This window comes from Beauveria bassiana, assembly GCF_000280675.1.
Source record: "Beauveria bassiana ARSEF 2860 unplaced genomic scaffold BBA_S00008, whole genome shotgun sequence".
NCBI classification, from domain to species: Eukaryota; Fungi; Ascomycota; class Sordariomycetes; order Hypocreales; family Cordycipitaceae; genus Beauveria; species Beauveria bassiana.
The window spans coordinates 95,939-111,597 of NW_007930843.1; the positions used below are offsets into that span (position 1 = coordinate 95,939).

At 50.4% G+C, this 15,659-nt stretch overlaps 5 protein-coding genes across 5 annotated transcripts; 4 read left to right on the top strand and 1 right to left on the bottom strand.

Moving 5' to 3' along the window:
* Nucleotides 1-949: 949 nt before the first annotated feature.
* On the top strand, nucleotides 950-2,051 carry BBA_03665 (oxidoreductase, 2-nitropropane dioxygenase family, putative; the record flags this gene model as incomplete). Its single annotated transcript, XM_008598762.1, has 2 exons — nucleotides 950-1,209; nucleotides 1,265-2,051. 2 exons carry the CDS (start codon nucleotides 950-952, stop codon nucleotides 2,049-2,051), a joined length of 1,047 nt encoding a protein of 348 aa, XP_008596984.1.
* Nucleotides 2,052-3,153: 1,102 nt separating this feature from the next.
* BBA_03666 (ABC bile acid transporter, putative) lies at nucleotides 3,154-8,137 on the top strand (the record flags this gene model as incomplete). Its single annotated transcript, XM_008598763.1, has 14 exons — nucleotides 3,154-3,847; nucleotides 3,906-4,126; nucleotides 4,186-4,332; nucleotides 4,641-4,764; nucleotides 4,819-5,534; nucleotides 5,600-5,762; nucleotides 5,817-6,161; nucleotides 6,213-6,321; nucleotides 6,374-6,445; nucleotides 6,503-6,553; nucleotides 6,607-6,671; nucleotides 6,720-7,338; nucleotides 7,403-7,501; nucleotides 7,558-8,137. 14 exons carry the CDS (start codon nucleotides 3,154-3,156, stop codon nucleotides 8,135-8,137), a joined length of 4,005 nt encoding a protein of 1,334 aa, XP_008596985.1.
* A 1,100-nt stretch (nucleotides 8,138-9,237) lies between these two features.
* BBA_03667 (methyltransferase domain-containing protein) lies at nucleotides 9,238-10,107 on the top strand (the record flags this gene model as incomplete). Its single annotated transcript, XM_008598764.1, has 1 exon — nucleotides 9,238-10,107. One exon carries the CDS (start codon nucleotides 9,238-9,240, stop codon nucleotides 10,105-10,107), a length of 870 nt encoding a protein of 289 aa, XP_008596986.1.
* A 560-nt stretch (nucleotides 10,108-10,667) lies between these two features.
* On the bottom strand, nucleotides 10,668-11,600 carry BBA_03668 (uncharacterized protein; the record flags this gene model as incomplete). Its single annotated transcript, XM_008598765.1, has 2 exons — nucleotides 10,668-11,411; nucleotides 11,478-11,600. 2 exons carry the CDS (start codon nucleotides 11,598-11,600, stop codon nucleotides 10,668-10,670), a joined length of 867 nt encoding a protein of 288 aa, XP_008596987.1.
* Nucleotides 11,601-14,106: 2,506 nt separating this feature from the next.
* On the top strand, nucleotides 14,107-15,643 carry BBA_03669 (MFS transporter, putative; the record flags this gene model as incomplete). Its single annotated transcript, XM_008598766.1, has 4 exons — nucleotides 14,107-14,579; nucleotides 14,632-15,016; nucleotides 15,069-15,273; nucleotides 15,327-15,643. 4 exons carry the CDS (start codon nucleotides 14,107-14,109, stop codon nucleotides 15,641-15,643), a joined length of 1,380 nt encoding a protein of 459 aa, XP_008596988.1.
* Between the last annotated feature and the right edge of the window lie 16 nt (nucleotides 15,644-15,659).

Here is a 15,659-nt window from a genome sequence, read left to right on the forward strand (position 1 = left end):
GCAGCCGCGTTGGATATTTCTGTTTGTTTAACTCGATGAGTATTGTAGGAAGGGTAGATGCATGATTTATATACCACTCACTCGCCCTATGTAATCCCATCTGACACGGCCTCTATTCAACTTGAATTCAACGTCTTTCCATCTCTCCTCGGCCACAGAAACTCTGATCTAAATATATCTTGCTGCCGTCGGGTTCCGATATGGAAATGTCAAACCGCCCTCCATTAAACCGAGTTCAACGTCATTCCATCTCTCCTCGGCCACACAGACTCTAATTTGATATATCTTGATGCAGTCGGTTTCCGGTAAGGAAATGCCAAACCGCCGCCTAACTATCCCTTACCAGAAAATTGGAGTAGGCCTCGCGATATACCGCTATGAGTCGGCTCCGAGGACCCGGGTGAGTGGTCTAGCCCTGTGCGAGTCGGCTCCGAGGACCCGGGTGAGTTGTCCCAGCCCTGTGTGAGTCGGGCTCCGAGGACTCCGGTGAGTTGTCGAGTCCTGCGCGGTGCAGGCCGCTTGCAAAAGCAAGATTATCTGCTAATAATGTTGACGTCATGTTTCTCCACCCATTTCTTTTCGTTTTCTCCTTGCCTGCCTCCCTCCCAAGGGGTGGACAAAAAACATGGCGGCAGTCGGCTATATACTCATTTTCGCCCACGATTAGCGGCGATTCTAGGTAGACTAGCGCCATGATTTTTGTCCACCGAGCGCCTCCTTACCCCGCCTCCGGAAGCTGCTGAACCGGCGAGCCGAGCTCGGCCATGTCAACTTGGTGGATCTGGTACAGCCTATCTCCCTCGGAGATCTCCGACCTCGGTTATCTCTGACCTTGGGTTATCTCCTCTGACCTCCCTTGCCTCCGTACCAACGAGGGCAAAGTAAGATCTTGCACACTCTCGCAATCATCCACCGACAACTTCCAATTAAGAAACACTCGAAAGCAACCATGTTGAGAACCGCCGCTACCAACCTCTTGGGAATCAAGCATCCCGTCATACTAGCTGGCATGGATGCAGTCGCATCGCCAAAGCTAGCGGCAGCGGTTACAAACGCTGGAGGGCTTGGTGTCTTTGGTGGTGTAAACTACACGCCAGAGGCCATGCGCGAGGCCTTGGCGGAACTAAAAAGCAATCTACACGATAAAAGCGCACCATTCGGGGTAGATCTCCTCATACCTCAGATCGGGGGTAGCGCCCGGAAAACAAAGTACATTGGACCACCATCATCCTGGTAGAATTTATGACACTAATATAATTCACAGCCACGACTACTCACATGGCAATCTCGACGAGCTAATCACTATCATTATCGAAAGTGGCGCAAAGCTCTTCGTCAGTGCGGTCGGCTTGCCACCCAAACGAATCGTGGACCGTCTACATGATGCAGGAATTCTCTACATGAACATGATAGGTCATCCGCGCCACGCACAAAAGGCCATTGACAATGGAGCGGATCTCCTCTGTGCTCAGGGCGGCGAGGGGGGCGGCCATACAGGGGATATCGCCACTGTGATTCTGGTCCCCGCGGTGGCCAAGTTGATTAAAGGACAGAAGAGTGCTTTCACCGGCCGGGAGGTTGTCCTGGTTGCAGCTGGAGGTCTTTTCAATGGGCAATCGCTTGCAGCAGTGTTGATGTTGGGCGCGTCAGCCGCTTGGGTCGGGACGCGGTTTATATTGGCTGAGGAGTCTGGTGCGTCCAAGCACCATCAAGAGACTCTCAAGAAGTCGACTTTTGGAGATGTTATTCGTACGACGGCGTACACAGGGCGGCCCTGTAACGTCCACGCAAGTTCTTATATCCGGCGATGGGAGGAAGAGCGGCGACAAGAGATGCTTGACCTTCAAGCTAAGGGTATTATTGCAGTTCAACATGATTTGGACACGAAGCCGGATGATGATGAAGTATTGGATAATGCGCACTTTATGGCAATGGGCCGGGTCGCCGGGTTGGTAGATGAGGTGCAACCGGCGAGGCGCATTGTCGAGGACATGGTGGCTGAGGCATGCACGGTGCTCTCGAAAGGCCAGAGAATGATGGAGAAATTGTAGTTGGCCGCCATGTGGGTTGCTGTTGGGCCCTGTGGAGGCCCACACAGAACCTAGAGAATACAACATCATTACCTCCTCTCCCTCTTCCCTGACATTTGCTAAGTAGCAAGGCCGTGATGAGACAGCATTTAGTTAACTGGGTCGATTGGAAGGAATGCTCATACTATGGATGTTGCAAATGCCTTTCAGGTCCGTGGCCCGAATCCTTCCCCATATCCACACGTGCAGAATCCTACTGCGACGCTATCACGTATTTGGCACGCTATTGAACGCACGAATGGGCGTCGCTTGCAGGCTGACTACAGTACTTTGGAGAGAATTCGGGGGGTAGCAATTATTAGTGCGCAGTCGCAGCGAGCCGAAATACAGTGTTTGATAAGTACCCGTGCCTATCTATCCCTGTCAATACGCCACGGAGAAACGCATATTGATATCGCAACGGAAGTGCGGCACGCCTGGGCCTTGGTTGCCCAGTATGTTTCAACACATTTCTTGCCCCATGCCTGCCTAGTGCCTAGGTAGCAGGGAAATGAGGAACTTTTGGCGCCGTTATGGATTGTGCATGCCCCTTTCTAACTCGCTTTATAGCGCTGCAATCCTTAGGCAAGATGGCTAGTCACTCACCAAGCAAGTACAGAATGTACGAGAATAGCCTGCGTCCGAGCCGGTCCGCGAGGGCAACCCCGCACGCCTACTGTGGGGTGTACTTGCCGAGTCTTGATTCGAAAGTTCCTACAACTTTACTTGACCGATCGAGCAAAATGCAGCTCTCAACGTACCCACCACCTCCTTAACTGGTACCAGTGTCGATGGTTAGTTCCTGGCAGAAGTACACGGCCGATGCTGTTGACTGGTGGTCGCTACTACCGTTATCAAGGTTTCCAAAGCCTGAGAAATCAAGTCGTGGCCGGCCATCACTTCATCTTTGGCCATGTGTATGTGCGTGCCATGCCAAAAATCGTGAAAAGAACATCCCACCTCAGTTTGGCGCCTTGCAACAATTCATAGTGTACAACGCCGGGTTCTCCGACTTCAGGCTCACTGATTGGACACCAATAGACCTCAATTCTTTTCGTTACCTAGAATATTTACATTTTAAAGGATGGAATCTTGGCTGGAATCCCTATTGGGAGCTCGATTCATTCTCATGCTAGCCATTGTACCCGGAGGTATCGTTGCTCTCATGGTTCCCTTCTATCTCCAAACAGCCTTGCGATCGCCGCGGCAAGTTCGCTCCGGTCGCTTGCTATGGTTGAAGCTCGCCGTCGGTATCATCTTAGTTGCTGTTCAGACGAGCAATCTCGTCGGTCGGCACGCGGCGTCGTTGTTTAGGTCAAAGCTTGCTCTGCCAGCGGCAGCCATGTCTCTCCTGGCTTCGGTCGGCATAGTCATCATTCTCTGCGTCGCCCACACTTACTCGCTGCAACCCTCGACCTTTCTTGGCGTTTTTATGAGTCTGACTATAATTTTCGACATTGCTATGGCGTGCTCTTGTTTCCGCGGGCATGGCTTCGACACTACTGGCGCTTTATCGAGTTATGCCATTATTCTCAAATTGACTATAGTTATGCTCGAACAAGTATCGAAGCGCAACCTATTTCAAACTAAAAAGTCACGTTGTACTGTATCTCGAGAGGGAGCTGCTGGGTTCTGGAATCGTGCAACATTCACGTGGCTGTACCCTCTCCTGACCGCCGGCTTTGGCAAGGAACTATCGCGAGACGATTTACCGCAAATCGGACAAGATTTTGATTGCCTGCAAAACTTTGATAAATTCTTCCCATTATGGGAGCGCGGTACGATAATATCATCTACCGTCCCACGGCGTAGAGCTTACTGACGTCCATCCTTCAGCCGACAAGAGATCTGGCCTAGCCCTCGCCAAAGTGCTACTGCGTACTCTCCCTGAGCAATTCACCAAGGCCATTCTTCCACGGCTATTATTTACTCTACTCAAGTTCTCCCAGCCGTTCTTGTTGCTGCATATCGTCCAAGCCGTCAAATATGGTGGCGTGGATCGTGACATTTCCTGGGCTTTAGTCTTTGCAACGGCGTGCGTATTTGTTGGCATTACTGTGCGATATTTCTTCCTACATTAATTTAGATGAACTTATCACTAACACCGTTAGTACAGGTCTCTCGAGTATTGCAAGCGCATTATCACTTCCGAGTGGTGACAATGATCCGTGGTATACTTGTCGCGGCGATCTATGACAAAATGCAAAAACTGTATTATGAGGACCTTATCGATGCGGCAGCTGTGACGCTGATGACTGCAGATGTAACTGGAGTTGAGAGCCTCATTTCCCTGACATATGCGGTTTGGTCTTCCTCCCTGCAGGTTGGTCTGGGTATCTGGTCGCTGTATATGTTCGTGGGACATGCATGCTTTCTGATGCTGATACCTGGATGCTGTATGCGACTCTCCTATCAACGGCAAGTCTTATAATAAAAGAAAATACTAACCAAAGAGGGGCAGGTTTCTTTATTGCATCCTTTTACGTTGCGAAAAAGATCTCAAGAGCCCGTACTTGTTGGAACGGAGCGATTCAAACCCTAGTAGCTGCTACATCTACTGTAATCGCACAGATCAGAGATATCAAAGCAATGGGTATGTCACACACGGTGCGGCAGTATTTACAAGAGAAGCGACATGAAGAAATACAAACGTCAATGCAAGACCGACACGCGCGGCTGTGGACGTTCGCCTTTGGTAGGAGCTCTATCACGTGCGGCCTGAACATGGTACTCTGCTGATCTCCTCAAGCGGCATTTAACAACTCTGCGACACCTGTTCTCGTTCTCGGTGGTGCTTATTTTTGGACACGCAGCGGCGAGAGCCTCAGCGCTGCTGAAGTTTTTACAATCCTTGCCATTGTCGCCATCGCTTCCGAGCCTCTCACCCCGTTTCTTCAAGGCATCATGGAATGGACAGTCGGTTCTACTTCGCTCGGCCGCATTCAGAATTTTCTCGTGTCTACAGAGGCTGAGGATGCGCGACAAGAGGGCGACTGGCAACTGCAAACAGTTGGGCCAGCTGCGGACGACAAATCGGACGCGGTACCCAAAGTCTCGATGTTTGCAGTCCAAGTTACTGTCATGGGCTTCACGTCTCTGATGCAAGGCCCAATTCTTCGAAATATAAATATGCAAGTTCCCTGGGGCTCACTTGCAATTATCTGGGGCCCAATCAACTGCGGGAAGTCTACTCTCCTTAAAACCATTGTTGGAGAGTCTGAAATCACTACCGGCACGGTCAATGCTGGAACAAAGCTGATTGCCTATTGCGGTCAACAACCATGGATCCCAAACCAAACGGTTCGAAACGTCGTGATCGGCGTCTGTGACTTTTTGGAAGAGCGTTACAATGAGGTTATTTACTGCTGTGCACTCGACATTGACATTTTGCATATGCCCCAAGGTGATCAGACAATGACGGGCATTGCGGGATGCAATCTCAGTGGAGGCCAGAAGCAGCGCCTCGTATGTCCAAGCCACAATGCAGTGACTCGTTTACAGAGGTCTTTTTTTTACTGACGGATACCCAGAGCCTTGCTCGCGCTGTCTACGATGAGCTGGAAGTACTTGTCCTCGATGATGTACTGAGTTCCTTGGATGCCCTCACAGCAGAGACCATTATGAGCCGTCTATTTGGCGTCAATGGCCTGTTGCGCCGTTTGGGCCGCACAGTCATCATGACTACCAACAGATGTGAGGCAGGCGTCTTGCCCTTGAGGGTAGACATTAGCTGACTTTGATCTGCAGTGGAATTTCTTGATTACGCGAGCCTTGTGTATGAAATGGATATGAAAGGCCACATTCAGCTAGAAGCACGTGGAGAAAGCGATGATTCAGCTTCAACCTCCAGTGCTACCACTAGTATAGTGAGCGAGAGTGAGGCCGACGCACTCTGCGCGGCGGCTCCGAAGCCAACAGAGCCACCTTCCGTACAACCTTTGGAGGATGATACCGAGCTCAAGGACGCTCGAATGCCGCGTCGGACCGGTACCTGGTCCCTTTATACATACTACCTACTCCCTGCAGGGTTGTTCTGGGTCGTCTCTTGGGTATTCGTCATGGCTATTGCTGCCGCCATTGAAAAAATGCCGCGTAAGTCTACTCGGAACTTCTGGAGCGCCCGCGAACTAATGCTGAATCCAGTTGTTTTTGTTCGGGTCTGGTACTCGCAAGACCTCAACAATTTTTACTATTTTATCGGCTTTGCCCTGTTTGCCGTGGCGAGCATATTCTGTAATACGGTCATGGGAATGTATGTCTACCGTCACTGGTCTTCGGTGCTCCTCTGACACGTGTCTCTCTAGGCATTTCTTCTTTAAGATTTTGCCAAAATGTGCTGAAAAAATTCACTTGAATGTCGCCAATTCTGTTCTATTGTAAGATCCCATCGCTATACACACAACTGTATTGCTTGGACTAATGCCACTCTCAAGTGCGACTCTGGACTTCTTGGGCCAAACAGACGCGGGATATCTATTAAGTCGGTGAGTAAACTTGCTCTAACTTTTCGGAATGTATTATTGACTCCAACCTTTAGATTCAGTCGAGATATGACCTTTGTAGCTCATGAGCTCCCAATTCACTTCCTTCAATTCGCCTTTGGTAAGCTCCGATTGCTAAGACGACTTACTCATGCCTAACGATATTTAGTTTTCTTCACAGTGATCTGTGAAGCTGGTATCGTCGCTGCTGGTACTGCGTACTTTATACCGGCTATGGCTTTTATTCTCGTTGCTCTTTACGCTATTCAACTTTTCTACCTACGAACCTCGCGCCAACTCCGACTTCTCGAGCTTGAATCGTCAGAGAGATTATTCACCCACTTCACCGAAACCAGCAAGGGAATCCAGCACATTCGCAGCTTTGGGTGGCGGGATGAGTATACAAATCAACTGTTTAAGATTTTAAATGACTCTCAAACGCCATACTATCTACTCTTCTGCGTCCAGAGGTGGCTTTCTCTTGCGCTAGACTTTACCGCCACAACCTCAGCAGTCATCCTTACGTACCTGTCACTTTTCTATCCAGGTACAACATCTGATCATGCTGTCGGCTTGGCTTGGCTCACTTTGGTGACGTTTAGCTTCAACGCATCATTTCTCATTCGCTCCTGGACAAACCTCGAAACTACGCTGGGCGCTGTCGCACGAATTAAAGACTTTTGCGCAGACACGCCGATTGAAAAGGACACACTCCGGGGTGCAGAGCTCCCAGAAAACTGGCCTACTACTGGGCTCATAGACTTCAATGGCGTCAGTGCCAGTTACACGTACGTAGCGGGACTGTACTTGCAGTGGTCGTTCGCGTTTGATGCTGAACTAACAGCTAACTAGATGTAGCGCTGAGGACGGGAGCCTCCGACGAGCTTTGGAAAATGTCACTTTCACGATTTACCCCGGCGAGAAAGTCGGCATCAGCGGTCGCACGGGAAGGTAACTAGATCTCAGATGACAATGTAGCCATATGATGCTAATGCTTCAGGTGAAAGTGGGAAGTCATCAATGTTTCTTGCGCTGCTGCGAATGATGAAGTTTGGCGGCGGCATTAGCATCGATGGCCGTGACATTACGACAATCCCTCGAGAGCTTCTCCGTTCTCGGATCACGACCATGTCGCAAGACGGCGTGGAACTCAATGCATCCGTGCGATTCAACATTTACCCTTTTTCGGGACCTCATCCAGAGGAGGATACAATTACTTCTACTCTACGGCTTGTCGGCCTATGGACTCATATTCAAACATACGGTGGGATAGAGAAGACCATGTCCAAGATGTGTTTCTCGGCCAGTCAGCGACAGTTATTCTTCTTGGCTCGTGCCATGGTTCATCAGCGGACGGCAAACACAAGGATTGTGCTTGTAGACGAAGCCACCAGCGCAATGAGTAAAGAGGGTGACGAGCAAACACGGGCTCTCATGGATTACGTCTTTTCCGAGTGTGTCGTGTTGCAAATTGCACATCACCAGGACTGGCTGACCGACATGAATGTCAAGATTCGCATGGACTTTGGCAAGTTGGTCAGCATCCAGAGGCGGCGGCGCAATGGGCAATGGGTGGAGAGTCTGTGAATTGTTGTTTACGCATAGTTATACAAGTCTCCTTGCTTTTTGCCCCTTGTCGGCTTTCGCAGGCAGACAGCGCAAAGCGCTATGATGCTGCTCACGCTCACACTTATACAACAGCCAGACTGGGAGATTCGCCCTAGTTAGGGTAAGCCGCAGACACCACAGTCGTCCACTTTAGATATGTCATTTTATCATCTAAAGAAGAGGAGATAAATGCACAAGGCTTTCAACTATCCCCATTGTGCCAAACTGTCATCTCTGTCAGCAGGGTAAACCCACTGGAGCCACCTACCTATCCACTGAAAATCGTTCTCGACTCCTGGGAACTATTTTTACCAACAACAAAACTGCAACAGAGAGGAGACGAGACCTCTTGTTGGCTCTTTGCTTTACAACAACATCAGTTTTCACAGCTTTACCATGTTCAAGCGCTCGTGATTGCTGAAAGATTCCGCTGTCATCGTGATATAGAAATCGACAACTCAAGAACGGCACAGAGTCGCCGCACAAGACCCATTCTCGTGGATACTAATGCGAGGGTTTCTCCAGACCACTGCATTAGCCCTATAATCCGTCTTACCGGATGCAACAGCCGTCTACGGATACGGAACTCGCGGAGCAGGGCCGGCATATTTAGGTGCCACTCTATGGAGCGGCATTGCTTCTATTGGTTCCACATTAGTAGGAGTTGCTGTCACCAAAAGACATCATCGCAACTATAAGTCATCCGAAGAACCTGGTTGATGACAAGGACAGGTTCTCGCCTGCAGCGGTTGACGTCAACACTCGCGCCCCATCTTGCCTAGAACCCCAGTATGCCAACTCATTAGCAATGAAGCGTCAATCGAGATGTCAGCGATTGTGGGACAGCGATCGTGTTATTCGAGCCACTGTCCTGTGGGCAGCCCTACCTGTGGTACTATCGTATCAACAGTCAAAAGCACATAAGAGGAGAGCAAGGTGAGCCAGGGCCCTGTATTAGGACCCTATGCGTACTCTCTTCAGCTAGACAACTCGTCTCTGCGTGAATTTACTTCAATACCCAAGCCGGTAGCACTCTCCTCCCAAGCCGCTTGACTTCTTCTCCTTCCTTCGAAGCAGCCATGGCAGCAACCACCACCGCCAATCGCCATGCCGTACCGGCCCCAGCTCTGCCCGTCAGCGTCGACGCCGACTTCAACGTGGCCGACATGGCACTCTACGAGCTGACGCGCGCCCGCTCGCGTCTCCGAGCTCTAGAGGCCAAGCCGCGGTGGGAGCCGGCCGACACGGCATCCTTTGACTGCATGCACTACCAGGGCGACACCGCGCTGCACGCCGCCGCGCATGCCCTCGAGCTTCAGCCCGGCGCGCGCGTCGTCGACGTCGGGGCCGGCTTCGGCGCCACGGGCCGGTTCCTCAACAAGCACTACGGCGCAGACGTGACGGGCGTGGAGCTGCAGCCAGAGATTCACGAAATGGCCGAGACTATTACCGCGCGCAACGGCCAGTCTGCGCAGGTGCGCTCTATAAACGGCGACTTTACCCAGCTGCCCGCTGCCGCTTTCGCCGATGCCCAGCCGGCGGACCACGTCGTCTCATTTCTTTGCATCCTGCATATACCGAACCGGGCCAGTGTTTTTGGCAAGGCGGCATCGATGCTGCGAAAAGGCGGCACCATCTATATCGAGGACTACTTTGCGCAGAGCGAGCTCGATGAGACGACGCTGCGCCAGCTGCGAGACGTTGTCTCATGTCCGTACCTGCCGAGCCAGGCGCGGTACATTGCTGATTTGAAGGCGGCAGGATTTGGGAATGTCGTTTTTGTAAACATGACAAAGGAGTGGTCTGAATTTGTGCACGGTCGCGTGGTCGAATATAAGCAATCCAGTGCTCCAGAGCCTTTGTTGTTGACCTTCTATAATACCGTTGATGAGCTGTTTCGTGGGGGACGACTGGGTGGTGCGCGAATCATGGCGACAAAAATAGAGTAGATGAAAAGATGTACATTTTTCGAAGTCAGCCTCGTTTCTCACACATTCGTTGTTTCTCGAGCCACTGTGCCCATTGTGAAAGTGTCTTGAACCCGTTGACCGACCGGGGCCGTTTCTTTGTCTCGACTCCCATGGCTGGCTGGCAGTACACAATACGGTCGTAGGAAAGTATGTCGGCACAATTTCTCAGAACCAAGACTGTTGGTTATCAACGATAATTATCGTGGTCCAAAATGACTGTATTCGTGTTGTTGGTGGTTATCCTACAAGTCGGAGGCTACCACACACAAGAGCTATCGTATAAATAAAGTAAGGCCTTCATGGCTCCCAGCCAATGAGAATTACGTGCCTCCATAGGCCACAACAACTAGCAAATAGAGTGACTTGGCACATCATCAATTGTGCAAGTTCCACAACTAACACAGTCATCGCTTTGCTTTGCACAGGTCACCCAGAGGGACTTGAAGCTCCAGCCACTAGACCATAGCAATCGACAAGTATTCCTACTACCATAGCCGTATCCAAACCACTTACCCGAGCACCCAGGCTGGTCCCAGTAGCTAATTCGCAGACACGGTACGGCCTGCGCTGTACCGGGTCCTAAGGCGGGAGGGGGCGCGGCAGACGCCGACAGACGGTTCTGGGTCGGCGGTGCAGGTTCCCTGCTCGATGCAGTCGCTGCTTGGTTCGGCGCAGGACAGCCACATGGACTTGAAGCTCCAGCCGTCTGACCACAGCCCGCGGCAGGTACCTCTACTTCCGTAGCCGTAGCCGTACCATTCGCCTGCGCAGTCAGCATTCTGCCAGTAGCTAATGCGGACTTGGCCGTTAGGGCAGCTTCCGACGCTAGGAATTTCAAGGCTGCCGACGCCGCAGTTTGTGTTGACGCAGACGCCGTTGCCTGGCATGACGTTGACGTTATTGTTGACGCTGCCGCGGCAGTTGATGTAATAGTGAGTTTTGACGCTGAAAGCCACGCTGCTGGTTGGGCTGTAGTCGAAGCTCTCGATGAAAGCGAGAATAGTTCGGTCGTTAGATAAAAGATAGGCCTTGTACTCGCCAGCCTTCATGGAGCTGGGAGGTGTAATGCGGAGGGAGCCCGAGCTTTCTTTGGCGTAATCCCACGCGGCGCTGCCCCAGGTCGGCGCTTGTGCGTCATCTTTAGGCCAGACTCCAATCCAGTTGTTTCCCGACGGCTGGCTGGTCCCATATTCAAAGGTGAGCAACGGGCTTCTGCTGTCCAGTGAGAGTCGGTGCGTCACCCATTTCCCATTTGCATCTAGATAGCTTGTGCTTGAACTGCTCTGGGAATCTGTAGTTAGCTTCGGACTATGGAACCGTTGGACCTAGAAAGTCTGCATCTCACGTACCGTCTGAGAGTGATGCGATTCGAAGCTGGAGGATTCGTAGATTTCAGACGACGAGTAGCTTAGGGCCGCCGCGCGGCTGGCAAGGGCGAAGCCTGCCATAAGGCAAGACACGAGTGACGGCATGATTGTGATGGCGATGATAACTTGTTAATAAAGCATACAATGGCATGAGAGGCGGCATAGAGTGAGTGACGCAGTTATTATATATGTTTCAAACGCCTCAGTAAAGGGGCGCGTGCTAAGCACATTATCAGATGCTGTTATTACATATTGCGGAGCTCAAATAAGATGATCAGTTGCCTAGAACGTGGGCTAGTTATAACATGGACCTTTTGTTATAGTGCTTAATAGTACTCTGTTGGTATATGCTAGTATATGTCTGGTTTGTCCTGATTTCCATCGAGCTAAGCATCGTGGCGGTGACTTGGCCTTGGGTCCAGTCACACTTGCTTACAATAAACGTTGGAGTGCACGGCCGTGACTTAATGGCATTGCCCCCAAACTCCGACGGATGGTAATGCATTTCTGGCAGGACTTGCAGTGTTCGAATATCGCCGCGCAACAGTTATTTAATTAATCCTCCAATTCTCCCCTTGGCATCGAGTGGATCAGACGGCGTAATCCGAAGAGTCTAATAACTGGGTACCAACAAAGAAGATCGATATTTAGGGCTGCAAGCACCCATGTCTGCTAGCTCAGAATAGGGGCCAATCGTCGAAAGATAATGGACAGGCATACTTTCGCACGACACTTCGTATTTATTACTGTTGCGTATTAGCTGGCGCGGCTGGTCGGCGGGATCGTCAGGACGTCCCCTCCCGACTGCTGGTATACTAGACGTTTAATTGCGGTGATACTTGCAGAGAAAAGCCGAAAGAGGTTGGAGCACTTGATCTTGTAAATAAGATAACCGTGCTCCCTCATTATCAGCTTCATGGTACATAGTTAGCTGGTATTTTTTAAAGCCAAGAGTCAACAACACAGACAATACAGGGACCCTGTGGAAAGGCCAAGGCAATGGTACGGAAAGCCCAGCCCAGCTAGTTGATGTCCGCTATCAGATTTGTCTCGTGCCTTGCAGAAACCACGCGACAACTCCAAGCTCACGGTGGAGATTGCGCACCAGCCCCCGATGCCCAAGCTAAACCAGTACTATCAGTATCGGTGCACAGCCGTGACAGGGCTAACAGCTACGCATAAGTAGCTCATTTAATTTCCCTGCAAATCATGTTCTAGAAGAAGCGGGTCTCGGCGGGACTCCGCCTTTGTTATACCGGGTGGCGGGATATCAGATGGCGAGGCTTGTATTCAACTCATGCCGAGCGCGGGTCAAGGTTACACACCACTCAACTCAATCTACTGCAAGACCCAGTTACGTTCAGTTGATCTAATTAATACCCTGATGCTGAGTGTTTTGAGTACTCGCGACTCGCAACTTAGGATACATCGAAGAAGAACCCATAGGGCTGGCCGCGGTGGGCCACGGCGGGCCATAGCATAAAGTACCGTCTGTCCCCTATATAGAAGCCGTATAGCTAGTATAGCAGCTATATAGTAGTGTGACGTACGCCTATACCGTCAGACCATAGGGCAAAAGATTAGGTCATTAAAAGCAGTTCTAGTAATTAACAAAGGCGTAATAGCAGTATATATAGCGCAGAGCAGTGCCGCCATAACGGTTTATTATAAGTAGCTATAAGGCTGCTAGCACCTTAAGTTACTATTTTTTATTTAACTACTAGGGACTTGGAGATAGATAAGAAAGTACTCTTTTTATCTATATAGGATACCTCTATTAGAAAAGGTACTTTAACTAGGGGTAGATTATAGCTAACCAGAGGTAGATTATAGCTAACCAAAGGTAGATTATAGCTAACTAGGGGTAGATTATAGCTAACTAGGGTGTTAACTAGGGTAGTTAAAGTTGTATAATTTTATTATAAATTATATTAAAAAAAACCCTTAAGTTACAAGTCGCTAGCCCTTTAAAAAGACTTAGGATCACAGTATAACCGCAAGTACTTTATATAGTATACTTTATAGCTAATCCCTAATCTATTAACGTATAATAGAGGTAGAAAGTAACTTAATATAGAAGATTTTAAGGCTAACTTATATAAGAAAAAAAGTACTTGCTATGTTATTTACCTAGTAAAAAGTTACTATTCCCCTAGTACTACTCTTTTTTATAAAAAAGATAATATCTTTAGATATTAACTTTCCTTAAACTAAGTTATAGAAATTGTTATTAGTAGACTTATTATATGTTAAAGACAACGCACTAAAAATAGGTGGCCGTGGATGTATAGTGGCTGCTAGTGTTATATACGGCACCTGACCGAAGAGTGGGTGTGTGGCCCGTGTATATATGAACCGATTCCCCAGAAAAACAGTTGTCACTGCCACAGCCAGGACCTGAGGACCTGAGGTATCGTTGGGCAAGCACAGTGCAATGTCGCAGTAAATACCTACTCTCTATAAGGAAGATGTTGAATTATCATGCTGACACGGTATTTTCGCCCCCTGCAGTCAATATGTGCGCCTCGAGGGCAGCGATGCGCCAGTTGACGATGAGCCGACCGAGCCCGACCAGTCCTGGACCAGGGATTCCACCTACACCCTCAGCCTCATGCTCCTTGTTTCGACGCTATATGTCTTTAGCGACATCTCGCGCTACCTCGCGTGCCTGAAGCTTCTCAGCCAGATCATCTGCCAAGAGCACTACTTAAAGCATGACGACCCGTCTGTCGCCAGCGCCAGCAGCAGCCTCTCCGAGGACATGTGCGCCGTGCCAGCCGTTCAGCAGCGGCTGGCGCACATATCCGGCAACATGTTGTCTCTGGGGGCGGCGCTGAACTTCATCTTTACTATACCCTACGGACTGATGCTGGACAGGCTCAGCGAGCGACTGGTGATTGCCCTGAACGTGACGGGGTTTGTATGCTCGAGCGCGTGGCTCGTGGTGGTGTTCTGGTTCTCGTCTCTGTTCCCAGTCGAAGCTGCTGTGGTCGCTCCGATATTTTCCGCCATCGGTGGTGGATATTCGGTGTTTGACTCGGTCACCATGGTCATTGTAGTTAGGCATGTCCCCAAAAAGCACAGGTGAGTGATACTACGGGTGTCTTCTACCACAAGTCTGACATCCCTGCCCTAGGTCATTGTGCTTCGGATTCTTTTTGGCAGCTGCCCTCCTCACGCAGGCCGTGAGCCTCTCCTTAACGGGTTCACTGCTAGAGGGCGGATACCTGTTCACGCCTATACTGCTCAATTTTCCGCTCGGCATTCTTGCAGTACTCCTCGTTGTCATGATGCCAAGTGGCGCGCAGTCAATGCGTAGTATGACGGCTGGTCAGGCGTTGATAACGTGGCCGCTGCTTCGGCAGGAGATCAAGTCGACGGTGACGGCAACGGGAGGCTTGGTGTCTGACCCACGCGGACTTGGTTTGCTCCTAGTCGTTCCTCTAGCTAAAATGGCAGACCCCCTCACCGAGGTAATTCTCCTTTACGTGCAAAAGAGATTTGGCAACTCGTTCGCCTATGTGAGTTGTACAGACCACTGAGACCAAGTCCCCATTGCTCACAGATCTACAGGCGAGCCGTGTCTTGACTTTCCAGACTATGGAAGGCCTAGTCCTTCTAGCAGGGGTTATACCTCTGTTGAATATGCTTTTGCAGAAACGATTTCACATGCCATCGACAAAAGTTGATCAGCTCATTACTCGTTCAAGCTTCGCTCTGCTGAGCGTAGGGGCACTTGTGATGGGCATCTCTCAGACCTGGGCCCTATACATGATCGGTATGTCCACACCTTCTGTCGCGATTGGCTCTTTGCTAACAATGAAACTTAAGGAATAATGGTTTTTACCCTCGGATGGAGTGCGGGACCGGCCCTCAAATCGGTACTGACCGACATGGTCTCACCGCACAACATTGCAGCGCTATACACACTCATCGCGCTGTGTGACAGCGTTGGCACCATGGTCGGGCCGCTAATATTCAACCGCAGCTATGCCCTCGCCACCGGCTGGGCCGACGAATCGCTCATGGGACTGCCATTTCTTCTTGCGTCGGGATTGTTTCTTCTAGGCGGGCTAGGGACACTGGTCCGCGGACGGCAAGTGAGCGGTGCTGGTGAATGGATGCGCATGAGTACGGTCTCGAGGTAACGTTATTATCTCAGTA